This window comes from Coenobita brevimanus, chromosome 85 (genome assembly GCF_032717465.1).
Source record: "Coenobita brevimanus isolate Jiangsu-jjx chromosome 85, ASM3271746v2, whole genome shotgun sequence".
Taxonomy (NCBI): Eukaryota; Metazoa; Arthropoda; class Malacostraca; order Decapoda; family Coenobitidae; genus Coenobita; species Coenobita brevimanus.
Window position 1 is genome coordinate 4,803,589 of NC_137038.1, and position 15,373 is coordinate 4,818,961.

At 39.7% G+C, this 15,373-nt stretch overlaps 1 protein-coding gene across 1 annotated transcript in view; it reads right to left on the bottom strand.

Annotated features, from left to right (window-relative positions):
* Positions 1-11,519: 11,519 nt before the first annotated feature.
* The window catches only part of LOC145410339 (thioredoxin reductase 1, cytoplasmic-like), a 41,505-nt gene continuing 37,651 nt past the window's right edge, over positions 11,520-15,373 (bottom strand). The window contains exon 12 of the mRNA XM_080280477.1: positions 11,520-13,608. Coding sequence (XP_080136603.1) covers positions 13,546-13,608 — 63 coding nt within the window. The 3' untranslated portion in view covers positions 11,520-13,545. The remainder of the gene's footprint in view (positions 13,609-15,373) is intronic.

Sequence of the window (15,373 nt, forward strand, 5' to 3'; positions counted from 1 at the left end):
CGTACAGTTAAAGGCTTGAATCTACCTCTGATAACCCAGTCGCTGCTATTACTGCAATTAGGAAGTATATTTAGGCTAACATCAGACGATTTTCTTCAATAGAGATAAATCCCAGAAGTAAAGGGGTCGATGAAGATCACAATTCATTCATTTCATTAGGTGGAAAAATTAGACATTTTTTTATACTGATTTCCCGAAGCTCAAATGGCAGGAAGAGACAAAGCTACAGCTGTACATCCTTCTATAGCACTTCTTAGTGGCTAGCATCATATATTGGTGTTAATCATTAGTTGCAGTTCAACATTCATTATAGACAGATGGCAATTTTACGTCTAATTAAAGTGAAAAGAGTGTGGGGTATATGTGACGGCCCAAAGTTCCCATGGTTAATGTGTTGACTGAAAAGGAGGGCACCAAAAATAGTCCCTTACACAACGACATGCCAAAGTCAATGTACAATTTATGACTCATGCCTCTATTTGTAACAGTTTGTACGTTAACGCACACTCTCCTGCCGACTGCATGAAGCCACTACAAGAGCGGAGGTTCTTTGATCACCTCCCTTCGCCTTGTAACAGATAAAAAACAAATTTACCGCAACTTACTGCGCCACGAAAGGTTATCTATGTAATAAATTAACTTCAGCTATTTCTATATCGGTTTACCAGCATCCAAGGTTAGGTATGCCTGCCTGTACATCAAGTGTTATCATAATATCTGAAGTGGTCGAGGAAATATATGACAGGTAAACAGGCTCACAAGTTATTATCTCACATCCACCTTCTGCCTTGACTGCACCATTTACACATCTGTTTTGCTTAACACCTTCATTCCCAGGACTTTTTTTGTTTTTTTTTGTTGCTACCTCCAGACGATTTATTCAACTCTGGAGAGAGAGAGAGAGAGAGAGAGAGAGAGAGAGAGAGAGCATCTAATGACGCGGTTAGACTCATATCCTGACGTCTTTCCTAAGCTGAATAAAATTGTCTGAATGAAATAAGCATGCATACGCGACCACAGTGATGCTGTTAAGCCGTTTAGTGTGATAAATGCCTTACTTTATTCCTGCTATCTATAAACAACCTTTTCAGCTTTCGGGATGCCTCTCGTAGGAAGATTACTAGCTGCCAGTTCTATACGAATGCAAACGTCAAAAACTTATTTTATTATTACACCCACTGACAACTGTTAAATTTAGATCTTAGCAGTGAAGGATTACACACACACACACACACACACACACACACACACACACACACACACACACTTCAATAAAAAAAAAAAAAAAAAACGCGTTATCAAGCGTAAAGCGTTTTATTTCTCGCTGACCAATTTCTCCCCCGTAACACCAATAAAAATACACATCTTACCATGCAGCTAATACTTCACACCGAAACCCACTCCAGCCTGATATTTTACGCTGTTTAGACAATTTCATTCAGCTGTAAGGAAACCCAAATCAATTATATCACTAACGGAATAACAATATAAAAATTACATAACCACCGCATCCTTTACTCTCTTCAGCCCGATGGTGTATTCTCTTTCATTCTTGCTTGTTTCCTCCAGACAATTTTACTCACTATAGACATTTGTCGAGCTAAGAGGGTTGAATATAGCATTGACTCAGCTCCACCACAAAAGGCCTCCCCTAACATGAAGAAATCTGGCTGGAGGGAGCAAGAATTAACCCACAATACATCACCTGACTCAGTGGGTGAACCCCTTTAGTCCAGTGATGTATCTTATTGGTCTATTCTTGATGGTTCCGCATCATTTTATTTATCTACGAAGAAAGCGTTTACAGTGAAGTCGGTCAGAAAAAACGACGGCATTCATCTATTCTTCCAAGCTTGAAAAATCTGCCCTAAACTGAATAATCTGTCTGTAAGAAGGGTGAATAGAATATAAATTATGGTAATGAAGAGGCTAAGACAAATAATGAAATGCGGTGTGGGTTTTCACAATGTTACCGGCACACAATACTTGCCACGTGCCTCAAGTCATTCCCTTGACACATTACTTGGCCAGTCACACTCTCGCCCCCTCTCACTTTCCAATATCATCCACCGTAGCCACTTGAACTTGTGAGGCCTCCTAACAACTCGTCCTTAGCGATTTATTTTGCGCATTACATCGTAGGGGTGGCTGGGATTTACTGCTCACATAATGCTATTCAGGGACGAGCAAGATCGTTAACATGAATGCCAGGACTGAGTAACTTAGCCCGGGGACCCCTACATTCCTGATATGGCAGAACAGACTGTATGATGGATGGACGGAGTAGGGTATGTCTTGGTATCTTCGTGTTAGTAATTTCCTTTTAACCCTCTCATGGTCAGGGAAACATTGGTATTCCATTCTGGCTAACCACACACGACCCTGCAGAGTATTGGAGTCAACACTCATCAATCCACCCGTCGCCAGAATAACCCTAGTACTCTAATTCTACATGTTAGATAATTAACCTGCGTGACTTAGAGAAGCCTAAGTATCGATATGGACTGCATATTATACAAGAATATATATCGATATGGACTGCATAATATACAGGATGATATTTATGAGCACTATACAAACTTTTTTTTTTTTTTAGCTGGTAATCAACAATCCACATCCCGCCACTTGAGTGGGGAAAGGAATACAGAACCTCATTACAAATCCTTCATACAAACACGTTCCAAACATTTTCATCTGCTCATGAAGCTTAATGAAAGAATATATGAGCTACGAAGTCTGTTTATGAAATTTAAATGTACAGAAATAAACAATAAGAATGTGTATAAACATCTCCGCGACGAGTTAAGAGAATAATTAAATGAATACTGGCCGTCAAAGTCAGCGTCAATTTAATGCTTTGAAACACCTCGGTACCCCACTCGCTTGCATCACACCGCCTGTAATTATCGGTTTTAGCTGTTAAACGAATATTGTCTAAAAAGCTGCGTCTTTCTCCCTGCCTCACACCCTTCTCTTCATTTCCTCCCTCTCCAAACCTCCCTCCTTCCACTCCTTTTCTCTCCCAACACTCCTCCCCCCTTCTCCCAACCTCCCTCCTTGCGTCCCTTCCTCCACTCCTTTTCTCTTCCAACATCCCGCCCTTCCTCCATTCCTTTTCTCTCCCAACACCCTTCCCTTCTCCTCCCAAATTCCCTCCTTCCCTCCCTTCCTTCACTCCTTATCTCCCAACATCCCTCCTTCCTTCTCCTAAACCCGCTCCTTTCCTTCTCGCCCTCTACCTGCACTAGCTCATTCCTCCCTATCCCAACATCCCTCCCTCCTTCCCCCCCCCCCTCACTCCTATCAAACTTACCTGTCACCCCTCCCTCCCTCCCTCCTACGTAGTGTCCCCGAAGTTTTATTATCAATTCATAGTGGATTTCAAACAGTGAAAGTGTACAGTACTGTATGATTCGGTAATACCTGTTATTCTTTTATTGTTTCCGAGGCATCCAGCCGGTTTTTATTTACCGGTATTATAATATCTGGTAACCTCTTTATGTGTTCACTCGAGCCTGACCATCGGTCTGTTTCACTCACGTCATTGTCCAGGATAATGTTACAGGGAAGGGATATCTGAGTCCAATTATTTTTGTTTTCTTATGTCCTACTGTTTGCAACATTAACGAGTGAGGAGATCGCTGCTGTGAACTGGAATGGAATAACAGAATACGTTATGAAAATATCACACAAAACGAACTAATTTAGCATTTTAAAACAAGGTAACAGTGGAATCAAATACGTAAAAAATACAAAACGCAAAATATTAACGAAAGCAAGAATCATTGATCTGACTGTGGCCTAAAGAGGGTATACAGGTGGCGGGGGTGGAGGTGTGGACAGCACACTATCGGGAGGTGTGGTAATGCTAGTGACTGTTTACTGTTAGACGTATCGACTGTCGATATTTCTTCCAGCTGAAAAAATAAATAAACAAATAAATAAAGTCAGGATGCGGTGCTAGGGAGTCCCCTTAATCGACCATATTACAATTCGAATATCAGTGGTCCCGTGGCTGGCGCCATAGCCTAACCAGCAAAACAAAATGTTAGGCGCCATTACTAGCCACTCAGTAGTCATTAAACACCAATGGACTATTATTTTCCCAATACATGGCAAACAACAATTCCTGTAAATTGAACAGCTACAAGTCTGTCTTAGCAGACATTGAAAACATTTGTTCACGAACATTTCAGGTGAATCCATGATCGCTTGCATTAATTTTCAAGAGTATCTTATGCAACGGGAAATACTTTTAAGTACATTAAGATTCCACTCGTGAACCTGGCTGAATACTAAACGGCCCGCTCCATCCCCCCCCCCCCAAAAAAAAAGCCTATAAATTAAATACGTAGACTCAACATTCAGAAACTAACCGTCCGAACGTTTAAGAAATTATTTGTTAATACAAGGGAACACATTTTATATTTTCCTGGTGATAATTTGCACCTACTGTTAGATCTCTTGATCCCAGCAAAACTGGTGACATCATCAAAACAACTATTTGTGTGTGTGTATGTGTGTGTGTGTAATCAAACATGCCTTTTACCATGAGCCGCCACCGCAAGAACTGTTGCCTGTCCTTTGGAGTCCGTGTGCGTGCAGTGTACACGGGTGAGTATATATATGCGATAACAACGACAATAAACACTCAAACATGGCAGGGCCGGGTCAGAAGCTATGAAAAACTTCAGAATTTTACTGAGTACAAAAACTGTTGCTCTATAACAATACTGCCAAACAAAAAATAATTTCTAGAAACATCGGTAACAACCACAATAATGTAGGGACTCAGTAGCCTCTACAAGAAATTTCATTTCATTTTGAGAATATTAAATCCAAGAAGTATTTTTGCTTCGTTTCAATTCTGCTCAGGAATGCCCAAGCTCTTCAGAGATTGATGAAAACTATCTACTCCCGATGAAAAAGCTCCCCTAAGCTGAAATTTATTGCAAAATTCTGCCCGACAGAAAGCGTTAAGCGCGGAAAGACGCCATGTGATGAAAAACCTAAATTAATTCAGACCTTACATTTGCACGACTATTAAAAATTTAACTGGGAGGATTTTATGACAAGCAGGACAAAAACCAGACATCGTTGCAAAGGATCTGATTGTTCTAACCATGCAGAAAATAAAAAATGCGGGTGGATGGAAACTGCCCACGATGTAAACAAAACTCCACAATCAAATTCTCACCTCGAAGGCGGACCATTCACAGGACAGGGTTGATATATCCACACCTCAAAATACACAAACACATCCTATAAATCATCTGGACATCTAGTGGGTGATGGCCATAAAACATCAACAGAAGATAAAACCACCGGGACAGTAGTTATATACTCACAACTATCTCAACTGTAACAAAGTATCGGCGTCCTCTCCATCGTGCCCGACGAAGTGGTTCCAATGATATTTCGACTCGAGTGCACTGCAGATTTCTTAAAACTTCTTCATGCTCTATTTATCTTGCATAATATTCAACTTGTATCCTTCTGTACGTTACTATGGCAAAATACGTTGATACCTGATGTGTTTAAATAACAAAATAGCTGTAATACGCATAATAAATCGCATTTATTACGATCTCCCTTGTTGCTACCCACGAATACGGCCAAAATCCAATAACCCATCACTGAGCTCCGTATTATAGAGCTCAGTGTAACCCATGTGATAAGCCTAATACATTACTCACCCTTTGACAGTTGCATGGCCTCCTCACAACACCAAAATGATGAAATACACAGCAAGTACAGGTCATTAATGCGAAATCGAGCATAGGAAGACTGTTTTCGGTGTTAACAAGATGTCCGCCTTAACTGGCCGGGCAAAGACGGAGCATGCGCCATATGTGATTACTCGCCCCATAAATAAACTTCAAACGACCCACGACCGCTGCCACGACTGGTGAAAAACAAATGAGAGAGAGAGAGAGAGAGAGAGAGAGAGAGAGACTGTGTGGATGCTGGAGTAAAAAAACAAAAAAAACAAAAATGCAGCTTAAAAAGTAATGAAACAGTAAGTAAAGAATGATTCGTGGTAAGAATATAATCACTACAAAAAAGATAAAAACAAACGTGTACAGCAGATGTTTGCAGGAAATAAAACGATCATAGCACAATAACACCCAAAATAAATTTAAAAACCTGAATTTGGAGAGGTTTATGATGTACACAGATACAATTAAAAAAAAAAAAAAAAAGCATGACAAATGTATACAGAAACAAGAAAAAAACGCCAGAAAATATTACAGGTGAAAATTTCAAGCCTGTTAGTACTAATGTAGCTGCAAGACATGAAATCTCTCTCTCTCTCTCTCTCTCTCTCTCTCTCTCTCTCTCTCTCTCTCTCTCTCTCTCTCTCTCTCTCTCTCTCATCATCATCGAAGACAACCTATTAGTTTGGAAGCACGTGTACTTGAAGGATAAAATTACCATCTCATCGTCACTTCTTTCTAATACTGTAGTCTGAGTAAATAACAGAAAATGAAACAATGAACAATATAGTAACAAGTTAAACTCAAGCTTGCCTTTCAAAGACCTATTAACATCAATTATTATCAGCTGAGAAGAAATGCAAAGAAAACAATGGTTGGCTCAACAAAGAGGCATTAGGTAGGAAAACTGGCTGAAAACGCTATTATACGTGTTGAAGTTTATACACTGAACCTACGAAACTACAAACCTGACAGATTATTAACAGGTGGAATTTTGTGAAGGTTAATGACATGAACTGTTTTGGAATTGTTACAAGTCATAAATTTTAGAGGCATATTCTTGTGGCTCCATACCACCTCTCCCTTAGCTACTTATTTTGTGTACGATCTTGTGTGCTACGAGGCTTCAACAGGATAAGAAGGGTTGGTGTTTAATGCTCATATAATGCAACTCAGAGAAAAGCGACTGGTCATCCTTGCCTTAAATGTCTGCCGAGTGGCCTAGTCTCTTATTTCAGAGACAAAACAGAAATGGATAATGGACCCTGATATTCTCTCGTACCGGTGATATTTGTATATTCCACAACAGAATTTACTCAGGTAAATAACACAAAACAGAATAATACCCCACCATAAGGAGAAAATATATTGGTAGGGAAGACGTGCAGCGAAAATGTGACAGATTTGCAAATTAACCTCTTCAGCTTTGTCTTTTTTTTTAGTTCATTCGAGTAAGTATGTGGGAATATTATTGAGCTACGTAAAGGCCTTTCTTAAGAGTAATGAGAATCGCTCCTAACCCCTTAAATGATTTCGTCAGGATAAAAAGTCCTCAAGTTAATGAGTTAGTGAACGAATGTTGCGATGTCAAAATGACTGAAGGAAACTTTTTTTTTTTTTTTTTTTGACTAAGTAAAATATAATTAAAACTTGTTAGACATTTGCTCGAATCGCAAGCTGACAAATTTGATAATAGAAAAAAGAGAGAGAAAAAAAAGTGATAGATGGACACTGTAACTGATGATGATTACAGGAAGACAGCTTGTAGCCTAATAAGGAACACACACACACACACACACACACACGTGGCTGGATTGATGGTTGGACCAGGAAGAGGTACAGCGTCAAGGACTGTGATGGAGTAGGTTTATTTCCACCACCTCTGCCTAGCGGGGAGGCAGAAAAGGATAAGGGCGCGTCTAAGCGTGTACTTGAACATGTGTTGACAACACACCTGGCAACATGTTTGGATACATATAAGCTGCAGTATTTTAACAGATGAATGCAAACACGTTTCAGTGCAGCTTTAAACCTGCTAGCAGCAGAGGTGATAGGATAAGTGTCGTTACGAGGCTGCTGAGACTTCATAATGATGTTGCCAACATGATCTGGACGCTCCTGTTCCCAGCATGTTTGCATCTTGTTCGTTATTATGTTGTTTACATGTTGCCAACACTTGTTCCAGCACACGTGTGGAAGCCTGGATGGTGTAACTCCAATCAGTGTGACGGTTTTGCTTAGGTTTGATCTCCACGGCCTGTATCCACGTCGGATAAGAAAGCGCCCTAACATCTGTTCCTTAACGATTCATTTTTTAGGTTGGCTAATATCCATTTGTACGTTATTTATGCAGAGTATAGTGATATTGTAAGGACTTATGTAACAGACGAGGACGGTAAGGTCTAATGAGCAAAATAATTCGCTTAGGAAAAGATGTTAGGGAGCTTCTTTAACGGACGAGAATATGGCACCAGGAGACAACTAGAGTCTTTTTGATTATATAATGCCACCAGGAGATTTGAGGGCCACTCATCTACTGCAATGTAGCCTACTGCACTACGATAACCTAGCCTAGGGTCCCTAAACCTTCAATGGGGTAAAATTGGACTTTTTCTTTAACTCGCATTAACGCTGCCCGTTTTCTTTGTCCTTTCAGCACTACGAGACGTCACCATTAAGCTGAATCTGATGACAGGCTAGCTTGCTAAAATTCTAAGTCGTCTCCGTCTGAAAATGATAGTCCTCTTAGCTCCAAGAAATCTCCCCCTAAGTTCATTGAATCATCAGGCGGCAGAAAAAATGTCATCGTTGTGAAGGGGCTTAATTCATTCTTGCGTGCTGCGAGTTAGAATGAAGCGCTACCGTCTCATACCTAATTTATACAGTGGTTTCATATTATTCGGTTCTCCCATTTAGTCGTTAATTCTTTCATAGTGTAAGAGCTTGTTTACAAAGACTCAGTATGCATATGAGCTGTTCGGGTGCGCTACTCGTCAGTTTCGAGGCACGGTGACGAAACAAGCCATTATACAAGTAGGTGAAACAAGGAGGGTGCTTCATTTAATCTTATCTAGCCATTCTCCACTATTCGCGCCTATCAATTGGGTAAATGAGCCCTAAGAGATAAAAGCTTGAACACTAATAAAAGAATGCTTTACCTTATTCTGTGGAGGACGATACTGACACAAATAACGTACACCCTTCGTCACATGTACACGCATACACCCACCCAAATCAACAGTTTCCCGCCACGTGACGCAACCCTATAAAATTCCCGCCACATCAGTGGTTCTTAGTAATATTTAGCTTTTTTAACTATATATACCTCAGACATGCATCATTAAACAGTACTAATATAATTTCTTTTTAAAAGAAATTTATCCAGTTTTGGGAAACAAAGCCAGTTTAAGCGTTGGTGGTTTTTGGTTTTGTAATCAAAGCGAGTTTGGGGCTCCAAAAGCAATGGATCTATTTCGAACGTGGATTTTTTTTTTTTTTTTTTTTTTTCAGAACGAGGAAAGGAGGGTTCAGAAACTTTCTATGTGTTTTGTTTTGTCTTCAAAAATCCATTCTCTACTGCTCCATCGGAAGCGCGTAGAGATGCTGCGCTACTTCAATACCAACATTTAAGGAGAGCAACCAGTTGTTCTGGGTGTCAATAGGTGACCATTAAACCCCAACTACTTGTTACTAGACCCTAGCAGCTTTTGTAGCCTGAACTTACGGGCCAGGTCCAGCTGAAGCACTTCAAAATGATGAACCAAGCAGAGAGAGAGAGAGAGAGAGAGAGAGAGAACTAGGCAGAAGGAGTGTCTGAGCGAGATAGCTATGTTGCACGAGTAAATACTACAAGAACCTGCCCAGTTCCCCAAAACTTACGTAATTACAGTTTTTCCTCGCTTGGTAGGCTACACTTTCCATACAAGACCAAAATAATAATAATAATAATAATAATAATAATAATAATCTCGACACCTACCATGCCAAAGCGCACTTAAACAAATGAGACACAAAAGTACAATAGTAGAAGTTTCGTCAGTTCCATTGTTGACATGGGGTGGGGTAAGAAAGCAGAATTCTCGCACGCTAACACCTACCTTCATCAATTATACAACAATGTCCTCTTTCTATTGGCTGTGCTAATCAGGCCACTTTTGGGATGGTGCCACATCTTTCGTTATCTTAACGGCTATAAATGTGTAAAGGCGTGAACGTTATATGGCATCAGTGTAGGTTCAGCCGAGGTGAGGGTCGTCGTATTTTTTTTCTCTGAGAAGCTACGTACCAAAGAATACTTATTGATGTATCCATCTTCGTTTCTTTTATGCATTTCACAGTGAGGGAAAGATAGAGAAACTTACCTCTGCAGCACTAAGGTAAAATCTTACCGAATTACTCTTCCTATTCCTAAGGAAGCCTCCGATTAATCCTTAATTGCCATATCCACTCCTTACTGACTCGATCTCTTACCTTTCATTCTCCCTTAAGCCACTTCGTACCTCTCTCGGTTTCTTCCCTTATTTGCTTTTCCCCTCCCTCTCTTACCCACTATCCTTCCATTCCTTATCTTCTGTACTTCCCTCCTTCCTTCTTCATTAGCCTACTTGCCATCCTTCTTCCCTCCTCATACCTTTTCCTCTCTCCCTTATTCTACTAGCCTCTCTCCTTTTCTCTGTACCTGACATTCTCCTCCCCTCACTCTTTTTACTAGTACTCCCCCCCCCCCCCTTTTACCTTCTGTATTTCCCTCCTTTCCTTTTCCTACCTGCCTCCTTCCCTCCCTTCCTCACCTTTATTCACAATCTTCTCTGCTCCCTTTCATTGCTTCACTACCTTTCCCTCTTTTAACTCATGGTTCTTCCTTCGCTTTTCCATACTGCGTAAGTTATTTGAGGAGCACAAATGAAGTTACCTGGGGAGGAGGGGAAGTGAACAAACGTAAGGACAGCAAAACAGAGGTGCATGTTCTACTTTGTTTCCTTTTCACCTAACTTAGCCCAATTTCCATCCTTTTCAGCTATTTCACATAGCTCAGTGGCAGACCAAGATAATTACATGGTTCCACATCCTTTCCAAAACTCTTCATGACTACCACCACAATCTGGTGTTATTCTATTTCAAGATGAAGAGATGGCAATTTTAGATCAAAGGTAAGAGTGGGGGCAGACACCAAGAGGTGCTTGACAGCGATGATCATCTCCATAACACAGACCTTTGAGCCTGTGGTATGTTAATCACCCAATATCCTGGGATACAAGGGCACTACATCATCCAGGTTACCACAGTTACCTCCCATTGATGTTACCCAAGGTACTCCTAATATCTACCAACCCACAAAGGGTGGAGGGACACCCAAGTTGAGTGAAGCCACCTGCTCGCACTAACAGGCTGGCAGCTTCGCAGTCAGCAATGCTCACCACTTAGCCACCATAGGCTGGGGAGAGAGGGAGCTTTTTCATACCACACAAAAACACGTGAAAATCTACAGTAACGATAAAGTTTCAAGATTCTGTAAACAGTACATTGTTATGGCCCCCCCCTAACAACTGGACATCAACACAGTAGACTGCAGACTGGACCTGCCCTTATGCAGTCCACCATCTTCCTTTCAGGGTAGAGGGAGGGAGGTGAAGGACATTTGCATAACCAAGCAACAGAACATCCATCCATCCATCATCCAATCCAATGTCGCCCCATAAGAAGCGTAGGAGGTCATATAGTTAAATTGGTGCCATGTGAAGGAATCCCTTCCCAGCACCAAAATATCAGCATAAGTAAAACAAGAAAATAAATCCAAACAGAATGAGTCAACTGCAATTTAATGGGATAATATGGGATACAATATATAACATCCATACTTTACAAAGTTTATATAAAAATAATCTACCGGGTACTATTACTTCACTTGGACCAACAAGATGAACTGAAAGTGCTGGCACCAAATTACAAACCATAACCAATAAGAATCTGTGCACCAATTTTACCAACAAATAACATTAATTGATTACTCTGTAAAATAAAACTGTTGGCAATGTGTACTGTATTTCAAATGAGAATAATAATCATACTTCTGCAATAACTTAATGAAAGGTGAAAATAACTTCACAAAGCAACTAACTAAAACTGTTGGTGCTAAATTTCTTTTGGGAATATTTTTTATCAATAACTTAACAAATGTATAACTACACAAAGTACGAAATTGGACTGTAAACTAAAACTGACAGTACACTACAGTATTTCAACTATGAAGAACAATAATACTTTATCAATAACTAAAGAAAATATCAGTGACAAAATTAACATCTAACAATAATTCCTTAAAGAAAACATCACTTACTAAAAAACTGCTCACATAAGTACACTGAGAACATTGATGTCTCAAGCGGAATACTCATGACAATCCTGTGCATAGAGTGGCAATCTAGGTGGCAAAGGAGGTTTTACAGCATCTCTTTCTCAGCAATTTATTTGGAATATTACACATTAACATTCTCTTGTTTGTTATTTACATTAATTTACTATCAATAACATACAGTACTAGGATACTGGGGTGTAATGTGCATAATGAATCACTAAGCAAGAAGTGTTACAAAATCTCAAAAGCCACTTAGAATTATGGGCCCTTAAATACAAGGCATCCTGGAAACCTCTGGCCGAATATCAGACAATCCCCCGCCCTTACCAAGGGTTTGAGGGGTAAAGTCATCATGGGAGGGTAGTGTAGGGCAATGCTGGCAGACTGGAGGGAAAGTGAGTTGGGATAAAGTGACATGGAAGAAATGAAGGCACAAATACTCTAACAGGACAGACTTTAACCCTTCAATCAAAAGACATATTCTATATTTTACTCTTGCTACAACCAGACTATTTCGTTTTGCTGCGCTGAGAGACTTTTTTAAACTGGAGGAGTTAAAGACAGTAATCTTTAATGCCTTCACTACAAAGATCTCTCCTATGCTGAATGAAATGCTGTTAACAAGATAGAAAAAATGAAACAGATGCCCTTAGGCTGAAGGGGTTATGGAACTACAGTGTGTATATATATGTACTGTATATATGAAATAAAATGGGTGACTTGAAAATGGCACAACACCTGGACACCTGAGATTTCATGGAGTCAAGTATGTATGTATACAGGAAAACACAGTACATGAAAGATATGTAAGAAACTACAAAATAATAAAAGTCAGGAACATTATATCTGTACAATGTAATGAAACTACACATGACAAGACCAAACACAACCTAAATTTATTTTTGGCTCCACTGTATTCCCAGTTGAAAATTCTTCTTCCAAACTGCCAGAATCACCCCACACCACACCAAGCACAAGGTCCCAGGAAATGATGATCTGCTGCTCTTAGCGTAATACCAGAGGATGGTGGAAAAGTATGCACTTGACCTGCACAACTTTTCATGTACAAGCAAGCTTGCATAATAAGATATCTACTATATATTCCATTCCCCTAATAAATTTGTAAAATACTCCAAAAGCAATAAAATCTCTTAAAAATCCCTATGTATCATGAGATTTTAATACTTTTGAACCAATAAAATCTACCCTACTACCGTATCTATATGGTAACTGTGAGGTATAATTTCATTTCCAAATGAGAGCAATGCACCACAAATGATAAACGTCACATTGTTTCTCTAGAATACATGAATGAATCTGGTTATATATAAAAAAACTGGTGCCCATAATTGGTATGCTTTTAAATGGCATATAAAATTTAGTTTATGTTTTATAAGCATTAGAACAGTTTATCATATGTGCACCTTTTCCCTTCCTCTGGCTTACTGGGCTAAGAGGCAGCAGAAACTAACCTCAGCAGCCTTGAACTGAGGCGTCCTTCCCTGACCGTTTGGTTATGTTCATTGTTGTGAAGACCTGAAACATAAAGAATAAGCCTAGTTAAACTCTTCAATCCAACAATGTTCAAATGAGGCTGGAGCCACAACCACAAGAACAACTTTCTAGCTACCATCAGATAATTTTATTCAAATGAGACACTTATTGCTTATCAAGGCACTTGAAGCTCTCACACATGACTTCAGAAATGGATTCCTGTGGGAGATGTATGCCAATGATTTGGTGATGGCCACGCATCCATTCACTCATCACTCAAGCCCCTTGAATCCTGGCTCTAACTACTATATATGCCAAAAACATTCACCACATTCTGTAGCTTCACATAAACGTATCTGATAGAGACAATCCGGACGCTGTCATGATAAAAAAAAAGATGCCAAATCTCTGATCATCCACTTCTTCTCACATTCATTCATCTAGCTCAATCTCTTGTCAGACCTCTAGCCTCAAGGACTTCCATACCTCTCTTCCTCACACACTCATCCACAATATCCCTCCACTTGGCCTACCTCACCTCCTCCCTCCTTTGAATTTGCTCGGATATACCTCTTTCATCTCTCTCTTGTTATCCATTCTCTCCATGTGACCATACCATCTCAGTACACTCTCTTCAATTCTGGTGTCCACAGACTCCCTCACTCTGCATCTTTCATGAATCACAATATTTCATATCCTATCCACACTCTGTACTCCACACACAATCCACAGCAGTCCCATCTTCACTGCTCTTACTCTTGACTTTCATTTTCATGCCACACCACAGGCTCACATCCATATGTTAAAGCTGGCACTAACATTCCTTTATGTAAGCCTCACACAACTGCAACACTCAAGCCTGTTTCTTATCAAGGCCTTCATGGCACCAGCTACTTTCCTTGCTTGTGTCACTCTACTTTCCACTTCTTTTACAAATTCTCCTCTCTTTTCTATCTCTGTACCCAGGAATTTGAACTCTCTCACCATTTCCAGTCTCTCTCCATTCACCGTAACATCACACTGGGTGTCACCTTCTCTCTCAATAACCATTGCTTTACTTTTTTCTACATTTACTCTCAAGGCATGACGCTCACAGACATCTACAAAACTCTGCACTAGTCTACCAAGTTCTTGTCTGGTATTTACAAGTAGCACTGCATCAACAGCATATAACAAATTGAGATATTCCATCCATCACCATTCATTACCAACGCCATCCCTCTCTCCGTTACTCATGTTTTTACTTCTCTCACCACCCCATCCATATATATATATATATATATATGTATATATATTTTTTTTTTGACAAAGTTTCACGAGCTCCTTGAATTTTTTTTTCCCCATGTTAAGGTAAATTATACTTCATTACTGGAACATTGAGACATTATCATGATCTGGCAAGACAACTGAAAATTTCACATATACCCTGGCTTCCTGATACACTTTGTAAAGTCTTGTTTTTAAATTTATCCATTCGTATACCAATACATATATTTTATCTGAGCAATCTTATCATCAAACATGGTTATTGTAATTCTTATAATAAAAATTAAATTATACCATTACTAATGAATGCACTCAGACAACCAGTCAGCTGCAAGCATTCAAAAGCATAAGGCAATTATCTTCTCAGATGAGATCAAGTAGGCTTTAGTACTTGTTTACCCCCAGGTTTAATTTACATTTACCTTCAGAAGTTTTTTTTTTTTTTTTAAACTTATGATAGTTTTGATACTGGAGGAAGTAGCCATTCATTAACCCCTTCCTTAAGAGAGGGTTTCCTTCATTTTGTTTTGTTTATTAAGGC